Raw genomic sequence first — 23,183 nt, forward strand, 5'->3', positions numbered from 1 at the left:
AAACATGAAAGCCACATGAACTGTTATATGCACTCACCTGCAGCATACCTTGTCCATTGCTTTCAATGGTGCCTTCATAGGTGACATGCAATCTAGATAGTTTTCTCTGGGATCTACCATTGAGGAAAAGCATTGTACAGAAAGGATCATTTCAGAACCCCCACAAAAACACTATTCATTTTAAACCAAAATTCACCCGAACCCAAACTGCTTACACACCTTAAACATAAGGTGGTTTAAAAAAACCCCAATAACTCTGACAGATTAAAGAAGACATGTTTGCCTAGCAGAAATGATGTGGAAAAGTTTAACACAGTAATTTGTTCAGTTTCTCCACCTTTTACATAAAATTCCAAATCTGAAGTTCTGAGTTTTCTGGTTCCCCAGCAATGAAGTTGCAATACTTGTGCTCATGCTGGTCATCACCCATACTTCATTATATTTCCTGTCATTTCTTAAATCAAGCCATCCCTCTCTTTGTTTTCCCCCACTCAAACAACAGCACCAAAGATATGGTACTGTTTTAAAACTTCAACTATAACTTGTTTGCTTTACAGACAAATATACAGGAAAATTCAGGACACAAACTACTTGCGGCAATTCATCCACTGCCCTCTGTATTTCTTTCTGCAACAGCCCATAGCAAAGATTATTTTCTGTAGTACTTCTACACCTGAATCAATTCCAAATGAATGACATTCAGTTATCATGGACTTAAGAAGTTTCTTACATTAACAGGATGCTTGACTTACCTCTCCCAGTCTGGAAACTCCTGGAGACTCTGCCTTGTAAACGTCACCAATCCCGTAGGTTCTACAGGCAAACCAACCCCAAAGGAAAATGTATTAAGTGTGGGAGCTTAGCCCTTAGATTATCTTAACTGGCAAGCTTTGAAAACTACAAACATCATTCTTGGTAGAGACTATGAGCTTAATTTTCCTCTAGAGTGATTCTGATTTTTCCCCTGACAGCCCATGCTCTAATTGAAGACAAGTAACATGAAGACCAAAATATTACTTCTCTTCCCACTTTGCAGTTTGAGTATTTTAGTTTTTCCAGATCTAAGAAAAACTATTTCTAAAGTGATTTTCACTATAGCAACACCAAATACTATTAGAAAGACCCAGTAGCTGAGTAAAATGTGCTGCTTTAGAGAAAAAGAGATTGTGAACCTTTAAAATCAACAACTGTTCAGTGTCAACAGACAATCCAGAGGGTATTCCACCTATGGAGGGAGGAAGCAGCAACTCCTATTTCCAGGGATGTCCAACTGTGTCAGCAAGCATGCAGTATCAGCAGATTCCAAATCAAGCAGTTTTTAACCCTGCCAGGATGCAAGTGAATACTGCAACTGAGTACTGCAAGTGCAGTACTGCAACTGAGAAAAGACTCCTGCCCTCGAGGGAAGAAGAGGAGCTGTTGGTCATTGCAGGAAGGATCAGTATTATATTTTCTCCTTATTCCACTCAAAAAAGTTCAGTTTTGCAACAGAAAGGAAATATCAACCTTTTATTGGGTAATCTCATCTTAAAAAAACTTCAATTAAGACCTATTTCTCTGCTACAGTAAGTCTACTGTGATTTGTGAAAACATTAAGAACAGTATGTAAAGCACAAATGGATCCTTCTAAAAAAGCCTTAAGCTTTGCTTTAAAATTTAGGTTAAAAAGGGTTACTTTCTCTGAAAAAAAAGTGCATAGCTTTCAAGCACAGTAATTGAGTGCTCTTTCACAAAGGAATTCTGGTACCAGTATTTTACAAATCAAGCATTCACCTTTTGAGCACAAAGTCTTCAGTTTCCACTGTGTTCTTTTACAGAGAACTCAATTATTATTTACAATAAAAAGAGTTACAAAATTATTACAGTAATTTATGGAACTAAGTTACTTCAGCCTTACTAATTCCTGGGACCAAAAAAAAGAATAAGAAATGGGGTATTTTAAAGGTAAAATAGGAATTTTTAATTCAAGAAAAGAGCATTCAAGAATCTCATAAAATATTATTTCAAGTATAATGTTAGGAAATCTATTATGGTAGTTTCATAAGCATGTTCCCATCGGATTTCACATGTTCAGGGGCACAGAGTTTGGTTTGCACAAAAACATTATTACTCAAGCATTAAAAAAAGCTGGTACACCATATCTCTTCTCAGTCCCACACATAGATCACAAGTTACATTTTACCTCAGAGATTTAGTTCTGTTGATATTGCTTAAAATCTGACAGCTGAAATAGGATATAGCTGCATTTATTTTGTGGTGAATTAAAATGATGAAGATGGTCTGAACCAAGTAAGGGCCTTTTATATTTAATAGTTTAAATTTGTCTTTTTTAAAACAAACCCTTCTGAGAAAGTATGAAGTTAATAGTAAAATGCTGCCATGTAAAGAAAAAGTTCTTTAAAAAAAAGACTTTTGTAAGGGTATTGCTGCAGATCTGATGCATGCTACTACAGTAAAATCTTTCTCCTCAAAACTGCAATATATAACCTATGGTAGCTATCACAAAAATTAATCTCTTTCTGAAAGCTTATGCAAATGTTCAATTCTGTGGTAATAACAGAAGATCTGACTACGCACTGAATTCTCCAAGAGCAGGAGATGTATCTTGCTATCATTTGTTTTATTTGAACTGGGCAAACTTAAAAACATCTTTGCTTTGGAACCATAGAAGGGAAAAACCTGAAATACCAACACAAGTAGGGGAAAATCCCTGAGAACTACAAACATTATCGTCAAAAACTAAATATGCACTCTGTAGGAAAAGTGAAGCTTGACTCAAAATCTTTAACCCTGTTATTTTAATGGCTGTAATGGTGACAAGTTCCCTCTACTTTGATGTGGTGAGGCAAGGGGTTGCATATATTACTAGCATTATATACACACATATATTTATATCTACAATGATCTACACACACTAATATATATATATATATATATATATATATATATATATATATATATATATACACAGGGGGTTAAAAATATATTCCTGTATTTTTACACACACCTCATATATATACACACATATATATTTATATATATTTATCAGAACAAATAAAACAGAATGAGCTCTGGGCAAATAGTTTGTTTGCATGCATCATACATATGCTAAGAAGTGCCATTAGTATGAATATCAGTGTACTTTGCAAGCTGTCCGTTGTTAAATACTTCCATCATGGCTGTGTGACTATTTTTAAATTTAATGGGATTAAATTTTTCATCTATCTGCTTTGCAGCTCAAAAAAGAATAAAGGATATACTTTTTTCTGTGACTCTTCTAAAATAGCAGAAAAGGGTCTTAAGTTTCTCAGGCTTTCTTGGTGACCTCCCTTCAAACAATCTGAAAAACAGGAAATAAAAGCAAACAATTAGATTTCAGGGATATAGTGCAGAGCAATTAGTGCTATTTACTAATTGCAATTTGATTTTTTGTAATTTTTATACACACATTTCATTAGCCTTGCATTTAAGTACTGTACTGTAGAAAGAACCCTCTAGACAGCCCCTCTGTAAATCAAGATTTTAGGACTGATGAGTTTATTGACTTGCTATGTTTCTGATGAAGATGCCAAGTGAATGCTTCTCTCATTTGCACCAATTTTCTAATACCAAGAAATGTAATTTCAATATGAACATTTTGGAAAGCCACTAGTTTTATTTGCAACAAATTGAAACATTTAACAGGCCATTAAGTGACCAAGGGGTGAAAACAAGTATTTTGAGTACTCCAAGATCCAAATGTCACCCTCCTTTCAGCTCAGTGAGTTGCTCAGAAGAATTAATGCAACCTTGTTGCTTTCAAGAGCTGCACTGCACCAGCAGCATTTCTAAAGAAAAGAACCTTCCCCCAACAGAAATGGCTCCATCCACTGGGCTGTTAGAGCCATTCTAACAGTCATTTGTAAAAAACCTAAGCATTAAAAGGAAGGATCCTATTTTTAGCCATTAAGTGAATGTACTCTTTTAAGGTTAGCTGAAATACTTTTACTGCATCATCTATCTTCCAGCAACTTGAACACGCATTACTTAATTTCACTTCCAGCAGAGTGACAAGGCATTGTTATTGGCAACACATAATGGAATTTATCTGGAAGGAAGAACAGCAGTGACTTCAGAAATAATACCCTTTGAATAGGAAGTTTACTCAAAGATGTCTGATCCACTGAAAGCCCTGAGGATATAAGATTCTCCCCCAATAAACAGTCTAAGTAAAGCAATGACACAACATTATTTCTTTGTTTCTGTGTAGTGGAATGACAATCTGCCTTTAAAACCCAAATGCTGAGAGGTGAATTGAACTAGATTCAACAAGGAAGTGAACTAGATTTTTTTCAGCATTTAAAAATCCTTATGATGTACACAGGCTGAAGAGATCAATTGCATCCGAAATCTTTATTAAGTCACAGAGGTTAATTTTATTAGCATGTTATTCTTTGAATAGTGAATCAGGACTTTAGAAAGGTAAACTCTAGAATTTTGCAGTCTATTCTAAATGGGCCTATATGCAAGTTCTATCAAGGCCTTGAGCATGGACAGGTAAGAAAGGGTTTATAAAAGGAGTTCATATGTGCATGTGTGTGCAGGTGTTGCCTAAATTACCCCAGCCTCTTATCTGGAAGTCTCGTTTCGTATGAAGCCTTTAAACTGCTTAATTTATCTGTCAGCCTGATCCTACCTTTGCTAATTTGTTTGCCTCTTCACATCAAAGTGACATCTCACTTGTGTTGTAAACTCTCAGGAGAGAGTTCTTCATGTCACAAGGGCAATACATGATTCAGTATAAACAGCAGGCTGGGCAGGAAAGATGCAGAACTATGCCTGAAGTAAGTCAGATCAAGCTAAAACCAGTCATATTTGTGAATGCAACAGGAAAAGCAAGTGATATTTACATGATCCAAAAATGGCCTGGTCCTACCCCATTAACTTAAATGAGGACATCACATGGCAAAGTTACAAACCTTTTAACCTTGAACCTTACTTCTGAAATAATCAATTAGACAAAATTATGAAAATATTGGTTTTGAAGCAAATATTTTAAAGAATAAAGCTACATGAAGGCATCACTAAGATATTAAATAACATTATTCTTCAAGCGCTGAGACACAGATCCTACTAAAAATCCACCCAAAAATCTAAGTAGAAACCACATAATTTCCTGACAGAACGGCCTAGGGCCAAAACCCATTAATTTCAATTAAAGAACTCATCCAAATGAAGTGCACTGTAAATCAAATGTACTGCAAGTCCACTTTCAGGTGAAGTAATTGAAATCTTCCTGGTAACTGCATGCGTCAGCTTTGTACAGGACGTTCCCACTGCCGTGCAGTTACTCCAATTTATCAGCTACAGGAGCAGAGAAACCTCCAGGATTGATCACCAAATTCATCTCTGGCTCTCCAGCCAAGCCAATGTTAATCAAACAGAAGATCTCCACAAAGATACATTTAAGTATTCAAGGCCAGAGATTTTAAAACATAAGAAAGTAGATAAGTGAAGTTTGTGTTTATGACTTTGCGGATTATTAAAGTCATTGTGGCTAAATGAAAAAATCTTTCCTAGCAATCATTCAGACATTTAATTGTCCTGAAGAGAAATCCAATATATGAGAAATAAAACACTAAAAATAGTAAGAACTAATATTGAGAAAATGTAAAACAACTGTCAGTTAAGATACAGTAAAGTTACAAGGCAACAGTTCTTACCATTTCAACAATTATTACAAAACCATGCACATATTTTTGCATAAGCATTTTCCTAAAACTTTTGGAGTGGAAAAAGAAGCATTTTAAAAGTGCAATCAATATTCTGGTTTTTGCAGTCTTGACTGTCAACTCAAAATTGTCATATTTGCATCCAACATTTCCACCTTCTAAAGCTGGAGGCAAAAGCTCCAAAGAACCTACTCTGAACTCCTTCCAATGCCGAGGCAAGTGGACTTCAAACTTGCAAGGAACTTCAAAGGGCACTTTGAAAATGACACAAGAGAAAAATTACTTAAGAACATTAAGAGCTTCACAAAAGTGACCTTGGCTTGCATGGAGTTTACTGGGGAGACTTTGAACCAGCTTAAGTAAACAGTTTCCAAATACCATGTTTCTGATTAAGGTAAAATTAAAATACAGTATTTACCTGTAAAATTCAATTTCCAAGGAGTTAAATTGCTCCCCTGATGTTACTCTAAGAACTGGCTCCAGCAGGAGCCATTACAATCACGTGATTTAATCTCCCAGTTCAGTAATTTCATAATGTTATTTCCATATCCAGGCTGGGCTTCCTTTGAATGTTTCTTTTCAAAGAGAATAATCATATCTTTGCATTGAAGTTGGAACCTATTGTAAGGCCCAGAAAGGTGTACACACCATAAAAACACAAAAACATGCAGTATGGATCACACTTCAATGAATAATTCCCACTCATAAATCCATGGCATTCCACAGGTACTCTTCGTGGAAGTGTGGACACACAATTTAGTACTTGTGATCCTTACAATTAACCACGTGTACTGCTTCCCCCACTACCCCACAGGCACTAAAAAGTGTCTTTGTCTTTACTACTGGACTTGAAGAAACACTTGTGTTGTTTCTTATATTTCAGTGTGACCTCACTAAAGACAACGGAGCATCTGAACAACAACAAAATATTTTACTAAAACCAGATCTTCTCCTACAAATAGAAGTCAAAGAAGGATTTACACGGAAGTCATATGGATAGATGAATTTCACCCAGTAAAGGGACTGAGCAGAGGGAAGGATGGAAAGTTAAGGCAGAAATGAAAATACTGGATAGACATTTCCTTCCACCTCAAGAACACAGCTAATCACTAAACAGTTTTAGTCTAAGGTATTGGATGACAAAACACTTGGAAAAGACAATAAATCAAATATCTTGGTGCATTCCAGGCCTATGCTTATCTGATGTATATACACATGTAGGGGTGGAAATAATATGCTTAAGTTGCTTAAGTATGTTACCGTCAAACCTGTATTGCCCTCCATATGATTGAGGGCTCTTTTGATTAAATGGTGAGCATCCTCAGTTGTTGACCATCCTCAATGGGAACCACTGACATTTCAGGCTGATACACAGCACCCTAAAAGAAAAACTAATATAGTCTTGAATGGTCCAATAACCTCATCATTTAGGATCGCATTAGTTGCACTGGGGAGCACATAAGAAGCATCCCTTCCATCTTTCTCCTGCAATTCCCAACCTCTTGGAATAAAAAAATGGAGTTACAGGCACAAACGAGAAATATAAAACTCTCTCTTTTTTAAAACCAGTATCATATTTCTAAGGAAGTATTTTTTTGAGCTTTGACTTCCAATACTAAGTACAGCTTATCAAAATAGTTTCAGAAGGATTCTCTCTCAGTATGATTTGACATTTTTTATTCAATTGTGCTCAAGGCAACCTTAGTCACATCCACATTAAGGACCACCTATAGATACTAGTGTATCCAAGGTCAAGCAAGGCTGTGTGCACTAATGTGCACAGAGAGACAGGAGCTCACCATGGAACATTTGGAATGTGTCTATAATAATGTGTGCTTATCACACAATTGCATGGGACAGAAAACAATTTCATTCTCTATATAGATGAAAGCAGAACTGTTTACAATATAGGAAAGACTGGAATTGCATTAATTACCCATATCCTTTGCCTTAAGTGCTTTCTGAGAATGCTGGTTTGTTGATTATTTATTGGGTGGGGTTCCCCCCATACAGAAACTTGTATCTGCCTTTTAAAATGGAGTTTTACATCTGTAAGGCTTCACTTCAGTGAAAAAGATAGGTGATAGGACCAGTCAAGGACTTTTCATGAAGAATGGAGCTGCAACAAGTGTTTCATTGCTATAATTTATGCTTTCCTTCCCAAGGGAAACAAACTACACTATATTTTGTGAACAGCAATACCCCAGATCCACTCTGGTCTCCAAAGTACCTTGGGGGTGTGCAAGACAATCCACTAGGCTGCAGGAAGAATATATTTTTGTCCCATACATTAAATAAAAACATTTTGAAGTATTGGTTATTTCATCTTTATCTCATCCTTTCTAAATTTTTGTGTGTTTTATAATGCAATATATTAGTAAAGTAGCACATGTATGCAATTCCTAAGTAAATAAATACAAACACATGGCAGGTCCATGCTCAAAAATGTTTTACTGATAGGTATGTGTGATCAAAAAAGTTTGGAGACCACCTCCCTAGACAGCTTTAAATAGGAATACTTAAACATCAATTAGATAATGCAAGATGAGGAAACCTTAGCAAATTTAAAATGGGACATTCTTATATCCAATATAAAATATAAATCCTTACTAGAAAGCCCTGCAGTCACTGAAAACACTTTAAGTGAGAATTAGAAGGAAAACTATTCAGTATATTTATGAATATATTTTATGAAACTTGGACACTTTATGAAATTTGGACTTAATGGAAATCAAAAGCAGAATAATCCAAATGAGAAATACCTTCCAGAGAGATGAAAGGCAGACAAATTGACCATCCCTCTGACAAAACAAAAGGAAATGCCACTCTGCACATCTTGCATTTCCTGATAGAAAAAAAGAACACAACCTCACACAAGTCAGGTACAGCAACCTCAGTTCTGCTCTTCAGCTGCCTGGTGTGTGCCTCTTCCACTCAACATGAATTTTATCTATCTGTGTTAAAACTGCCTTCCTGCCTCCCCTCACCTCACAAAGGACATCATTTTAGAGTTTTCTAATTTCCTTCATAACAAGCAGGAGAAAACCAAAACATTCAGTATTTCAACCTCATGGGCAATTTCTTATTTACTGTGATGTGTCATAGGTACAAGCTGTCGTCATCTGAGAAGTTAAACAACCTTATGTTGAATTAGAATTTCATCTCTAGATTAAATAATAACTTTCAAGATGTGTGGAAACAAAAAAAAAAATGGAGCAATGTAATTTTGTTGGGAAATCTAGATGCAAAAAACTATCTTTCATCTCAGAATCTCCTGTACACTCACATCTCTCTTCTCGATGCTTTTCATTGTGTAGTTCTGTTTATTGTGGCAAGTAACTTGGTGCATTATAAATCTGTTTTAACAAAAGGTTTTGGTGATTTACGAGTCTTAAAATACATCAGGTTGATATCTGAGCTTCATGAAGTGACAAGATGCTAACTGCAAGTACTCAGCACCAGAGGGGTAAAATGTTTCATCCTGGGGATCTAAAACATAGGACAACCAACAGCATGGTACAACTAAGTTCTGGACTACATTACTATATTTACTAAGCTAAAAAATATTCCGTTTCAGTACTGTTTTAATCACTACAGCAAAGTAATTATGCCAGATTTATAAAAACAGCACATCTTTTTGAAGCTATTTATTAAAAGAGTGTCTCCACATTTGCCAAACACAAATGTTGATTTAAGTTTTTTTTACAGTACATTATACTCAAAGTAATCCATACAAGGCTAATCACTTCACATGCCCAAAGTAGGCATAACAGAATGAGTTTTGTAGGATCAGTGTCCTTTAACTCAGAAAATCTAGAACCACTTATCAGAGGAGCAATACATCTCAGTCCAAACCAAGTTCTCTCAAAGTCATTAGGTAACTTATTCCCCAGAGAATATTCATTAGTGTTGTGAAATTGATGTTGTTTATGGAGAGATAATTGCATAACTAGTAAATTAGATTTCAATTCTCCTGCATAAATGTACCATACAGTTTCCCATTTCCTTTCATATATTATATATTCCATAAAAGAAATACATCTTAACTAGTGTGTTTTTCTGCTCATTTCCAATCACTTGAAATTACTTAAAAGGTTTGTTTGATAAAGATGAAGAAATTCAGTCCCAGTGGAATACTGGTGGTTTCAGACCAGAGCATGCACTAATATATGAGCCAGAAGATCTACCAGGCAGGCTCTTGTTGTTAGACTTACTGCCTTCAGTTCTGAATTCAACCCCAGAGGCTTTAATGGGTGCTATCACATCTCCAGTTTAACTACGGAGGGACTGAACAAGAAAAATGGAAGAGTTCTTCTAACTTGACACAGCAGCTAAAACAACAGATCTGTAGCAAAACAGGTCCTTGACAAACCTGTGTCCTTTCCAGAACACTGATTCAATATTGCAGACGTTTTTCCTCACATTTTGCTTTCACATATAACCAAACTAGACAGTTTCCTAAATTACCAAATTCTATAGTGTCTATAGTGTAATTATGACCATCACCACAACCACCTATTTCAAACACTGAAACCAACATCATAAATGTAGAGAGTTAATGTAATTCAGGCTCTAAATTCAACCAGAATGCAACTTCCAAGAAAAATATATCGATGAGATAAATAAAATGTCCAATTCAATTATTTCTTGTCTTTGTGATGGGTTATTTTGGAATAAAGCAGCCCAATCTATTGTCATAATATATATTATGGTAGTGTTTTTTAAAAAGAAATATTGAACCCTCTAAATTTAGCTTGATATTTTGAACAGAAGCAATTATTTTATGCTATTTAGTATGATCTAATGTTTGGCCACTGAATGGATGTCATTCTACCCACTTGAATTCATAAATATTAAAGCTCTTAAACTATGAATTCCTTTTTATCAACTATATTTGAAATGAAATACGTTATTAATGACATAAGGCTCATAATAGGCTCATCCCTTCCAAGCAAAAAAGGGAAGAATTCAATTAAATTACTGAGTATTTAATTATACACAGGTGACCTTCAGTCTGTAGCAAGATAAGGAATCAAAATGGACAGTCAGTGTCACAACACACCATTTAACCAAATGCTTCTGTGTCAAAAGAGGAATGGCCACATTGATTCTCCTCTCATTTGGCAAGACTAACAGCAGGAGAAGAGAGGTAAAGCATTGATGATGTATGTTAATACTAACATATACAACGGCTTTCCTCTCAATCAGCTGCCCTTATGTCTCTATGAGTCTCAAATTTTAAACTATCTTGCAGTGACTGTCTTGTTTAGTCAGATTTCTACATGGGGGGAGTAGGGGTGGAACTTACAATAGAGAAGACTGGGAGGAAAGAAGGAACATATCAGCATTTAAATGTAAAAACTGTAACTATTTAATAGTGTATAAAAAGGTACTAATGTTTCAGTCTGCATGAAGTAACCTGATAAAAGACTGCTGTGTAAAACCAAGAACACAAGAAAACTTACACAGTTGTGTTTCTAACTTAGAAATTACAAATTTCAGTTTTTCAATCTCAGAGATTTGAGGGGAGGAGTGGAAGCCTTTTGTATGAATGTAGACAGGACATGGATAAAGGAATCAAGGAACACCACCTTTGCTAAAGAAAAACAATGCATCCATGCACTCAGTAATTTGGTGTTATTAGGGAACAATAGCAGATCATTTTTGATACCTTAAGAACAAAGTCATTCATTCACAGTCATGTAGCAAATGAATTATGCTGAGGCAAGAACTAAGTCTGAAAAAAGCTACAGACCATAATACTATGAGGACAAAAGGTTGGTGTGTGAGCAATCTGTTTTGCCCATCCCTAAGCAGACAGAGCAGAGCAGCAGCCTCCAAAGCCTTTATATCAAAACATTTTTATAAGTAGGAAAAATGTCACAAATATTTTAACTTCAGTCATTGCCTACTACCTTTTGAGTACATCCAGCTTCCCAGAAAGCTTTTTTTAAAAAGCTGAAAACACACGCTGCAGTGAACCAAATCCTGTCATCTTTACAAGTCTGAAACAATAGCTGAAAACATGACAGTTTACTCTGTCCTTGCTACTAAAGAAGTAACTTTGCAGGGCAGGAAAACGCAAGGTTGACAGGAAGAAAAAAGATTTAAGATACTATCTATCCTCCTTCTCCCCCCTCATTTTTGATTTTAACTAAGTCAGGTTACATACAATAGCAGAAAACAGTACAGTCTTGTAGTACTCTCTCCACAACTTTTCCTTTTGCTTTTCTCCTAGCAGTCCCAGTCTCACTGACACATTCTCTCAAATTTTATCCACTACCTGCCAAAGCTGGTATTCTACTTCACTAATCTGCTTATTATCAAATTCAAAATACAGGGGGTGTAGGAGTGTGGATTTGGTTCAACAAATGGTTAAGTAAAAAAAACAGAATGGAAAAGGAAATTGTACTTATCTAATAATGCATAAATTGGCAAATGCTGAGGAAGAGACACTTTTAATCCTCAATAACCAGAGGACATTACCTTCCCTTCTCTTCTCCAGTTTGGCAACAGTACTGTTGTTCTTGCACAAATAAAAATGGTTTTCTAGCCTATGTGACTTGAAGCTGAGCATTGCCTCACTCATAATGCAACAGGAAGGCCTGCAGGTTGCCTGCCCCTTCTAAATAACATTGTGGGACCTCACCATAATAGCACCAGGCAGCCAAGTCAGAAAACAATGTTGGACTGACTGGAACAGAGGAGAAAATTCTGAATGCTTAATACTTTATACTGGTCGTTCTTTGAGTCCATGGCAGGGAAATATTTACCTAATAATCTGTCATGGTTTTTTATTTAGAAGTAGTTTGCAATATTATGCCCCGAGTCAACCACAAGTAGTGCACTGTAATACTATCACTTTACATTGCTCTGCAACGTCCATAGAGGAGCATATGAATTTACTCCAGTTATTTAACAGTATTTTATTCTGTAGTTGGTAAGAAATTATCCAAGTTGCAAAATGTAACGGCTTGTTTTATAAAATGTTTAAATTACAACAAAAAACAGTAGCCTTAAGTCCTTTAAAAATACCACAAAATGCAGCTGGAAGGGTGCAGTCAAAGAAAACTCCTTCCAGACCTTTCTCTCTCTTCTTTCAATGCTCTGAACATCAGAATTTTTTAATGCACCAATAGTACTTTTCATTTATTTGTTCTTAGGAACTACTGGTAGAAAAATACATTGAATTTTGTGGCGTAATAATGTCTACCCACACTTCTCTTCTGTAGCCACTGCACTCTGGGCATAACCACCAAGACAGAGACCCTGGTCTCTCTTCTGAAATACACAATACGGACAAACCTGTGATAGCCCTTAGAGGCAGCAGCCTCCAAACCCATCATTAGTATATTGGCATGCCTGACAATATATTCTGGGGAGTCCTAGTCTAATACAGCTCTCATAACACACGCACCCAAATGTGCTGGATCACAGGCAACACTGGTTTTATGTTTCATCTCAGCTGTCAGAGCACACACGCTACATGTGTTAACGGTGAGGAATAAGAAAAACTCTAGATCAATAATCTATCCAAGCTTCAGCCTAAAAAACTTAAGGTTGATCTACACTTGTATGGAAGTGCCAAAAAACTATGAACTCGTATTTCTCATCTACAAGTCCATGTGAACTGTAACATTCTACAGCAGAAAATGTCTCCATCTACCTCTCTCATTTAAAATTGAAGTCAGCATATCTAAATTATAAAAAAGATGTGAAGAAAATTTTCCAATCAAATCTGTTAGTAAGTTAGCACTAAGAAAAAAACAATAAATGTTTGCTTAGACATCCGAGTACCATTAAGCAAATTCTTATTGTGGCCTTCTTAGGCTAACTTGCAGCAAAAAGAAAAGGTTAATTTCAACATGCAGCTCTACCACTGCCTTAAAACAATGGTATGGATGCTGAAGAATGAACTCCTATTGATCTGACTCAATGTGCAGATCACCACTGATGACACAGGAGACAAGAGAAACATGGCTGGGGAAACACCAACCTTTAATTTAAATACACACAGAACACTTGAAGCACAACTAAAATACACCATTTGCAGATGATTGGCTTATGAGGAGGCAGGGAATTGTACCAATCTAATTATGCCACAGCAAGAGTGTGTCTGTGCATACTCATGCACAAAAGAAAATTTGGAATATTAATCATATCCTCCTGTGCACAAGATCCTTTCTTACACAGATGCACAGTTTTCTTGTCCCTTAGAGGTAATAGGAAAAAAAAGACAAAAAGCAAACTATTGAATTTAGTGACAGAAACATGAAACAATTGAGTTTCTCCCCTAAAGGACAACAATATTTTCATGGCAGGGTTATCAGGTTCATTCACTGCTGAGGGCCATACCTGTTGAAGTTAATGTCTGGATAAGTGGAATACTCAGACTTCATCTTCGCATTGCGACGTGGAAAAGTACAGAAGAAAGCATTGGCCAGAAAACTGGCGATCTGCTCCTGTGACATTGTGATGGAGTGATTCATCTTTTGTTTCAGCAGAGGTATTGGCTACCAACAAAAGAAATGAGGGGGAGGAAGGGGCAGGGGAGAAAGGAGGGAAGGAGAGAGAAGAATAATTAGCTTACCCTTTTTGAAAGAAAAAACAGAAGCACAAAATTACGTTTGTTATATTAGAGCAGGAGTAATTTAGGCCATTGGTAAAGCCTTTAATCAGCAGCACCGTTAAAGTCAAGAACAGTTTATTCAAGACAATTCAGAAAGGGCTTGCCTGGCAAACTGCAGATTTCTAATCAATAATAAAAAGATGAGGAAAACACAACTTAACAAACAAAACCATCGGGAATGCAGAGGGGAAAAAATAGATGGGATGTTGCAAATCCTGGGCAACGTTAAAAACTGAAATAAAAATCCACTTTCAATAGTTGTATAGTTAAGAACCCTTAGGGAATGCTTGCAGCTACAATAACCATGCTTTGAACTTTACAAAGAATCAAGGAAGTCATGCCACAGATCATAACTCTATGACTTGCTTTGAATTTTTTTTCCATCCTACTTGAAGAAATAACACTGATGGTATTTGTAGAAAGTGTGTAATTATTCATTCTTTTATAATCATAATGATCAAAAAGCTCAGCTTCACTCTGGTCTTCAGTTTGAAGTTCTATTTTACTCCACTCAGGGTTTCCTTAATATAAAAAGAAATAAAGGGGCATAGGGAAGAAAGAACTCCCCAACTTGAAGCTAAAATCTTTTGTTTTATCAGTCATTAGCCTTCTGATTTTTAGCTTTGACTCACAACATTGATAGTATTTTTTAAATTATGTGATAATATGGAACGTGGCAAGGGTACATCACTCTGAGTGCTGAGTCCAGTAACCACTACAACAAACCCACTTGACAGGAGCAAGAGAAGAGTTTTCATCTGCTTCCAAAATTCTCAGCCATCATCATTAGCCTAGCTCCAGTACAGCTACATTTTCATCCTTTTAGTTGTGAACACAGAAACTGCTGCTGATTTAGACTGTTGAATAGACAGCCCTGTTTACTCCAGAAAACAAACAAGTTTTCCTTCATTCTTGTAACTACTACATTCACGTTCACTGAAACTCATTCTGTCTTCTAGCTATTTAATTAACAAGCTATATTATGATGTCTGAAGTCACACAGCTAGAGGGGGAAAAAGCCTGAGAAGTTCACTCTAATAAGTTCTACAAACCTATAAAAATAGAATATTTTTGATAGTGTTATATTGGAACAAATTTATCTTTATGTCTAACCAAAAAAATGAGTCTGACCGACATCTTCACAATTTACATTGCCTAGCAGTAGGTGATCACTAAAAGCCTTGCACTTGACTTGTGTCCAGAAACTTTGTAGCATTTTCAAACAACTTCCCTCATCGAATAACCAGCGCAAAAAAAAAAAAAAAAAAAAAAAAAAAAAAAAAAAAAAAAAAAAAAAAAAAATTCATGGCTTGAAATTATGTCTCTACCTCAGGACCCTTGCAGCATAAAAGTAGGGAAAGATTTTCCCTGCTTATTCCCAACAGAATCAATTTAGAAAATGGTAACAAAAGAGTTCACAAACTGTTGCCACCCTGCTAATATGTTACCTGCCATATATCCTCACTTGACCAGCCTTACTCACTTCAATCAGCTTTACTCCTTACAAAATTAATAAAGAATTAGTTGAGGTTTGCATATGTGCAAGTACTACGTGCTCTAAACAGAATAAAGTATGTTCCCAAGTAAATGAAAGATTTATGAAAATACCACTTCTAAGATTTAAAAAAATTCTAAAACAAAAAATTAGATCAGATTGAAATAAAAAATTGAATGGGATTATTCAATTGTTCCAGTTTCTAAGTGTTATTTTACAACCTGATTTGTTGCATGGTCATTTCATTTAAAAAATGCAAGAAGCAACTTCAACACATAGAAAGGGAAGTGTTATTGAAGTTGAGGCTAAAATTATGATGGTGAGATTTACCTCTTTTTTTAATATTCTATTACATAATTTCAGATGTCTATTGTCCATTCTGCTCCCCAGGTCTCATCTGCCTTCAGCACAAAAATTACAGCTTTTATTAAGAACATAACATGACCCTGATGCTTTGACCCTAGCCATCAGCTGCAGTTTGCAGAGAAGTGCTCTGCCACAGAGCACGTGCCAGCCGTGTTTGCTTACCTGGGTGCAGATACTAGGGAGACAGAGTGCCAGCTTGACCATATCAGGAAGAATGGACTGGAACAGATGTTGAGCCTCTGCATCTTCAAGAATCTGTTAAAAAGAAAGAAGGAAAAAAAAGTTTTTAACTCAGAAATAATGATTGAATTAAAAGTTTGTGAAAACAGGACCCATGTAAAAGAAACAAGTAAAAAAATCACGTCCTCTTAGATTCATACCAAATCTGTAACATTTTCACAGTAGTGCCTCACTGAATTTGCCTTGCAATAATCCACTGACTGAGATATAGAAACAAGTCTCAAAAGTTGCAGTTGAGAAAACATGTCACCAAATGCCCTTTAAAGGAAGCTTGAATAAGTTATCATTTTACTCTTTCCAAGGCAATGAACCAAATTTTCATCTGAAAAATCACTACTTAACCACAGAAGTACAGGAATGATCTACTCAAATTTCATATTCAGGTGATAGTCCAAGACAAGTACCTTGACATCCTCCTATTAAGAACAGATAAAATGCACTCCTGGCTCAGATCAGTGGGCCTCTGCAGCAGCAACAGGAAATGCTATGCTAGAGGATGCAATCCTGGGCATTTTCTGCCATCCATTCCCACCATGTTCTCTCAAGAACTACAGTCACTGTAAGATAACAGGTGCAGCCTGGCAGGCTCCACATGTTGAAGTTGCAATCTTTTCAGTCTCTTCCTGTAGGACACCTAATAATACAACTACTTCAGCTGCCTCACCCTGTCTTCTAACATAATTTCTGAGGAGACCAGAATTGACCACACTAAAAACAAATGGGCACACCAATGTTTCACAAGCTTCTCAAAGATTTACACCCAAGAACAAGTGACATCAAACCTTTCTTGTCCTGTCCTCAGCTCCCCCCTGACACTGTCTGGCCCACTGTTGACATGTTTGGCTGCCAAAGCCTATCAAGCCATTATTTTCAGAGCAAGTCCAGGATCTCCCTCCCAGTTGCAACTGCCACTTCTGAGCCCAACATCCCACACCCAGGGTTTAGATGAACCCACCCACGGGCCTATTCATGTATCACACACCTATTTTTCAAAGATGCAAACATTTCTTTACAGTGGCCAATGCTCTTCTAAGAAAAGCTAGGATAGGAGGTTATAAAAAGCAATGCAACATAAAGTGACACAGTTGCAATACGTGGAACAACACAAAAGCCTCAAAACCCTCACAGTCTGCTGAATGAACAGGCTGAAGGGACATTCCTATGCTGTGGAAGTTTTTCCCATTTTCTGTGGATACAGGCATCAGATGTGAGTGGCTGTTGGGTTTGTACACTGCATTCAAGGCAAAAAGCAGAGAGAAGAGAACACACAACTTGCACTACAGCTGGGGAACAGAAGACAAAGCTCACAGCTCAGTTTCTGCCTCCCTCCTTCCCCTGCATCCAGGGAATCTGTATTTGAGATCACTACTTTCTACCGGTTTCTAGACTAAAATCCTCCAAAAATTTTGAAATGGTGGCTTTAAAACTACACAATATTGTTTTTCAAGTAAACTTAAAAAACTGATTTGCTACCAGTTTTGCTCAAAATCAGCTGCAGACAGAATGGATGAAACAACATGAAGGTATTATCAACTTTAGTCTCTACAACACTTAAGACTAACAGTGAAATTACAGGAAGAGATCTTTTAAGTCATATTATCAGGGCTTTGTAATTCACATTTCAATGGAAAGTTTCACATGGATTTCAGAATACAAAAAAGACACTGGCAATTCTCTTGAGAAGAGGAAAATATGGTGCCTCTGACTCAAGAGACACTGATCCTCATAGACACTGAAAATATTGTTTGAAGGCTAACAAATTCTGCCCTTCCGAGATCATTAAAAAAACAATGGAAATATCTTGGCTCTGCTGTCTCCTGCTCCAAGTAATTTAAAGGGATAAGAGTACTCAAGAATTTAAAACCCAAAACACAGACAAATGCTCAAAGTACAAACAACTTCTGTTTGGGAAAAGGGGGAAAATATAACAACGCCGAGACTTACACAGTTACTTTCAATGCATTATATATGCTGCTTGTGGAGGCATAAAAATGAGGGTTTAATATAAAGTTTTAAAACGAAACGAGAACTTACAAAGGACAACAAGCCCAGGAAACATGAAAATCATTTGATATGAGGAAGAATCCAAGTAATAAAAGAATTATTTCTGAAAGTAAACTTATTTTTAAGACGGGAAATGAGCAAGATGCATCTCTCTCCTGTTGCTGGCTGCATATGCACCTACATATTTACACAGCATAAGTCAAACCCTGAAAACTATGACCTAACCTTTAACATTATTATCTACTCTAGCAGGAAACTTTGCTCTGTTCTTAGGCACAATGTTTTTAAGTGCCATAAAGTAACCAAATGAGCATTCAAAGTCTGGAATTTCAGATCTCAACCCATTAAATGAATACGTAAGTTACAGCCATTCAAAAACTGACATTTAACCTCAGATGTCTACCAGGCTGTCAAATTCTGATATTCCCCTCCCTTCGGGTAACACTTCCTCTCTTTTAAAGTTGACAGATAAATACTGGCTGCTGTGCTTTGCTGACTGCCACAGACTATACAGTATCACTTATCTGGTGACACATTATGGCACCGGACTTTGTCACAGCTGTCAAGACTTCAACCTTTTCTTTATGCTTCTTTGAAAACAACATAATAATAGTGTGAGACAATTTCTTCCCAAAACAGAGGCAGGCCAGCAATTGCACAGCTCAGCTCTGATGCAGAATATTTAACTATAAAGGTCATTTCTTCTACTCTGAAATCCTACTTTTCTTTCTTCTTATCTTCCTAATGATGTACCAGAGTATGCTTTCTTTGCTATAGTATTTCTGTGAGTTTTACTAGATCTCCACTAATGAAGAATGTCAACACTTAAAGGTGTTATGGCCCAGGATTGTTCTCGTTGACTTCTGATTATTCTTACATGTGAATGAAGTGAATTTTTAGAAGAGTTTTGGGTGCCATGAGGACCCCACAACCTCAAATATATGACTATCGTGAGTCCACAGACCTTGTCAAGAAATCCCTAACCCAGCAGTGTTGTTTATCAAACGTAACTAAAGCTTATCCTGTCTGCCCAGCACTTCCTGTACAGGTAACGCTCCTTTGAGGTTTCTATGAAAAAGAATACCTGCAAATCCCTGGCTGCTTGGCCCTCACAGCCTCTTTTGACCCCTCACCCAGCACACCATCACAGGTGCAGCTCTGTAGACCCACCACTGTCACTGCATATTCTCAGCTCCGCTGAGTGCAACACAGAGCCTGGTGTTACCTGTGACAGTCTTTTCTGGCTTTGAAAGCAGCAAAAAAGGAACACTCAATCATGGAAAGTAAAACAATTCCAGGACATGGAGTGCTGACAACACAGCTACATCTGGCAGACATCCCACGATGCAAATGCCAACCTGGAGAACCTAGCATCAGCAGAGAGAACACCTGGTCACAGAACTGAGGGAAGATTTATTTGGAAGGCAACTCTTCAGGAAGCAGTGACTTGTACTGATGTAAAATCCAGCATTATTTAGAGCAACATTACACATTCCACATATCTAATGCCTCTGAAAGAGGGATGTGTTCATTCTAGTCACTCAAACACACATACACCTCCCCACACACCACATTTCATCAGTTCCCTTGTCCATCTGACAATTTCCTGAGATCTTTCATCTTGCTGATTCTACAGAAAAATAACCTGGAGGTGGGGGTAGTCTGCCCATGCAGTGATAAGTCTAAGAAGCCTACTAAAAAGTCATGCACTATTAGATGTGTGCAGAGTGGGTGGTAACTGAGAAAGAATTAGTCATGACCCTTGTCAATGGGCTACAAAGGCAGATCTCAGCTGCAACTCTTCTCACTGAAAAAGCAGGAATGTTCTAGTCAGAATGAAGTTGTTAAAACAAGCACCTCACTTGGAAGTAAATCTGCTAGTACAGGAATGTCTGTATGAATTCACTAATGTGCTTTTAATTGTGAACAACTTTTTCAAGGCTGCAACTCTGCCAACATTAAGAGAAAGACTGAGTTTCCATTTTTAAAGGAACTAACATTTGTTTTATAACCTAAGGAATTCTAAAATATGAAATGGTTGTCAACAAGTTTTCATAAAGAAAAATTCATTTAACTACCACAGCAATTTTGGTTTTAAACAATTGATCAGTTTCTCCTTACCTTATTATGCACTATTGTCCTTCACAGCTTCCTTCAGTATTTGAAACAAAAACATAAATACAGTATTGACTTTATTCAGTGCTCCACTCATGCAAAATACGTAGGAATTAAATACATGCAGAGATTATACCCTCAGGGAAAAATATATGGAGTCAGAGTTGCAAAGCATGACTTGCTTTTTACCGAAGAAATAATTTGGCAATTCCATCACTCTTTTCACTGGAGTGACTGATTAAATGAACAGGACTTAGGGCTCCAATTCCTAAGATGCAAATGGCTCAGCGAGCCGTAGCAGAGGTACGAGCTCTTGGCCAAACCTGCATTGCAATTTAGCAAAATGAACATTTATTCTGCAGCCAAGAGGCCTGACTAAACAGGGCTGTAAGTAATGGCCTCTTGTCACTATAAAGCAGTGCTCCAAAATGCAGCGGACGAATCCGCCTGACAGGCCTAATAAGAAGGATCTGAGGTAGCATGGGGTGATAGTGATGGTAGAGAGTTTAAATCTAAATCTGACAGCTCATCAAAGCAAACAAACTGCACGTAGGGTACACAAATGTGGACAGCTCCATCCATCACCTGGGCAGGCACAGCCATCATGCCAACAGGCAGCCAGCATGCTAAGACAGCAATGGCTTAATGCTTTCAATTTGTTTGGTTTTATATCCCCATGTTAACTTTTGTGGCAAGACAAGGACCATTTGAATCATGTTCTTAAGGATGAAGAGGAAAACCAGAGTGCTTCCTTCAGACTGTGTGTCTCTTATTTCCTAATTCTAATGGATTTTGACTTCTGACTTGTTCCTTCATGGCTGCCACAGTGCCTTATGCTGTCAGTGCTCTGAACCATCTACAGTTACTACACTGAACTTCCCGCTAACAAGCTTCCAAATTATTTTAATGTAAGATAACATATGGTTACAGGTGATAATGCTGAACTAAATAATTGGACAAGCCAAATAACTGGTATATACTCTATTAACAGTAGGTTCACTCTCCTCTTTTCAGGAATAGTTTTTCTCTTTTGCCTTCTTCGCTACCTTCAATTTTTCTCAAATAAAATATCTCTTTATATTTTTATAGGGTATTTTGAGGCACATTAAATACTTCAAGGCTGAAAACACCATCGTTGGAGGTATTTTAAAAATGTGTGGATGTGGTACTTAGGGACATGGTTTTGTGGTGGACTTCCATTAACTTCCAGGGGTTAATGTTGGATTCTGTGAGCTTCAGGGTCCTTATCAATCTAAACGGTTCCATGATTTTGAGACACTTAAACACCTGAGTGTGCTCAAACAATGACAACATGTGGCTGCTCCTTTATTGCACTGTTTTCCTTTCCTCTTCCTTCCAGAGCAGCCTGTACTTATCTTCTTGTTCTCCTGTCTCATCCAAAAGTCCCATGCTTTCTGCATACTATTTAACCTAAACATGGTGAGGTCTAAATCCATGACTAGAACCCTGCAGTGCCAATAAAACAACAAAGTCACTGGTTATGACATTGAAGTCTTTTACCTGGAAGTAACCAACCTCACACTGGCAATCTGTACCCTCTTTCTTCCTCTAATCCTTGTCATAAATGCCTTTAAACATTACAGAATCCAAAGAGCAGCCTTTCTCAATCTGATAATTAGAACAACTGGGGAAAACAACTAAACAAACAAACACACAAGCAACAAAAAGGCTCATGCAAGTTCTTATTTGAAGAACTTTAAAAACTAATCTATTTAAATTACACCCCCAAAACAAGCTCCACTAAGTAGTAGTCTCTACAAAGCCTTTCTTTCTGAACAGGGAGGAGATCAATTCTACTAAGAGCCATTGTGCTCCAACTATCAGTGTACTCATACCCAGACAGAGACGCCAGGCTGTAGCCCAGTAACTCACATGCCTCTGTAAAACAGACTCATCATAATGTCAAATACTGTACACATTAACAAGGCTGAAATATAGAAGAAATGTGGGGTGTGGGGTGTGGTGTGTGTGAATTCCAGTTCCTAATTAATCATGTCACTGGACTTCCAAAACTGCAAGAAAGAATACTCTCATCTGCCTCCTCCAGTTCCCTTACAAAACGAATTCAGTAGGAAACACACATAGCTGTCAAACCCATCCCATTTATTGAGCACTTGTCTGATTAGAAACAAAAGGAAGGACCAAGTAATCTTTGGAGGAAAGAAAAAAAGAAACCGTAACACTGGATTATGCAGAGAAATCTTATTTGAGAACAAGAATGCTTCTGACATTTATCAAAACCACAAACTGACACTTCAAAAGGAAAAAAGAAGACAGCTTACAAGGCAGAGGTTAATTTGGTTTTGTTTAATTTTTTTCCCCCCAAAGGCTCATTCATGTCTTCTGCCAATCCAACCCTGGAATAACCTCTCAGGTGAATCATCCTTAACAACCGCTGCTTTGTTCTCAAAGCTTTTAAACATTCTAAATAAAATCTGGAGAAGAACGTGTGTTTATTTTTCAATCTCCTCTAATAGTTTCAGAAGCCCAGTTTATACTTCCAAGCAACTGGAAATCTAACCTCAGTCATTCTCACCACCCTTCAGGCCACCACCAGGTTCTACCCCTATGCTCCTGCAGTGATTCTGTCGTGGGTAGAAGC

The 23,183-nt window shown here is 37.1% G+C and overlaps 1 protein-coding gene across 3 annotated transcripts in view; it reads right to left on the bottom strand.

The window, feature by feature from the left end:
- Positions 1-23,183, bottom strand: part of PARG (poly(ADP-ribose) glycohydrolase) — a 61,392-nt gene that overhangs the window by 18,545 nt on the left and 19,664 nt on the right. For all 3 annotated transcript variants that reach the window (XM_066191571.1, XM_066191570.1, XM_066191572.1), the window contains exons 8-12: positions 16,364-16,456; positions 14,067-14,224; positions 3,261-3,340; positions 753-813; positions 38-113 (exon numbers count right to left, since the gene is read on the bottom strand). In XM_066191571.1, coding sequence (XP_066047668.1) covers positions 38-113; positions 753-813; positions 3,261-3,340; positions 14,067-14,224; positions 16,364-16,456 — 468 coding nt within the window. The remainder of the gene's footprint in view (positions 1-37; positions 114-752; positions 814-3,260; positions 3,341-14,066; positions 14,225-16,363; positions 16,457-23,183) is intronic.

The sequence above is a fragment of the Chamaea fasciata genome, unplaced genomic scaffold (genome assembly GCF_029207755.1).
Source record: "Chamaea fasciata isolate MVZ Bird 193981 ecotype frontalis unplaced genomic scaffold, bChaFas1.0.hap1 SCAF_9, whole genome shotgun sequence".
Classification (NCBI taxonomy): domain Eukaryota; kingdom Metazoa; phylum Chordata; class Aves; order Passeriformes; family Sylviidae; genus Chamaea; species Chamaea fasciata.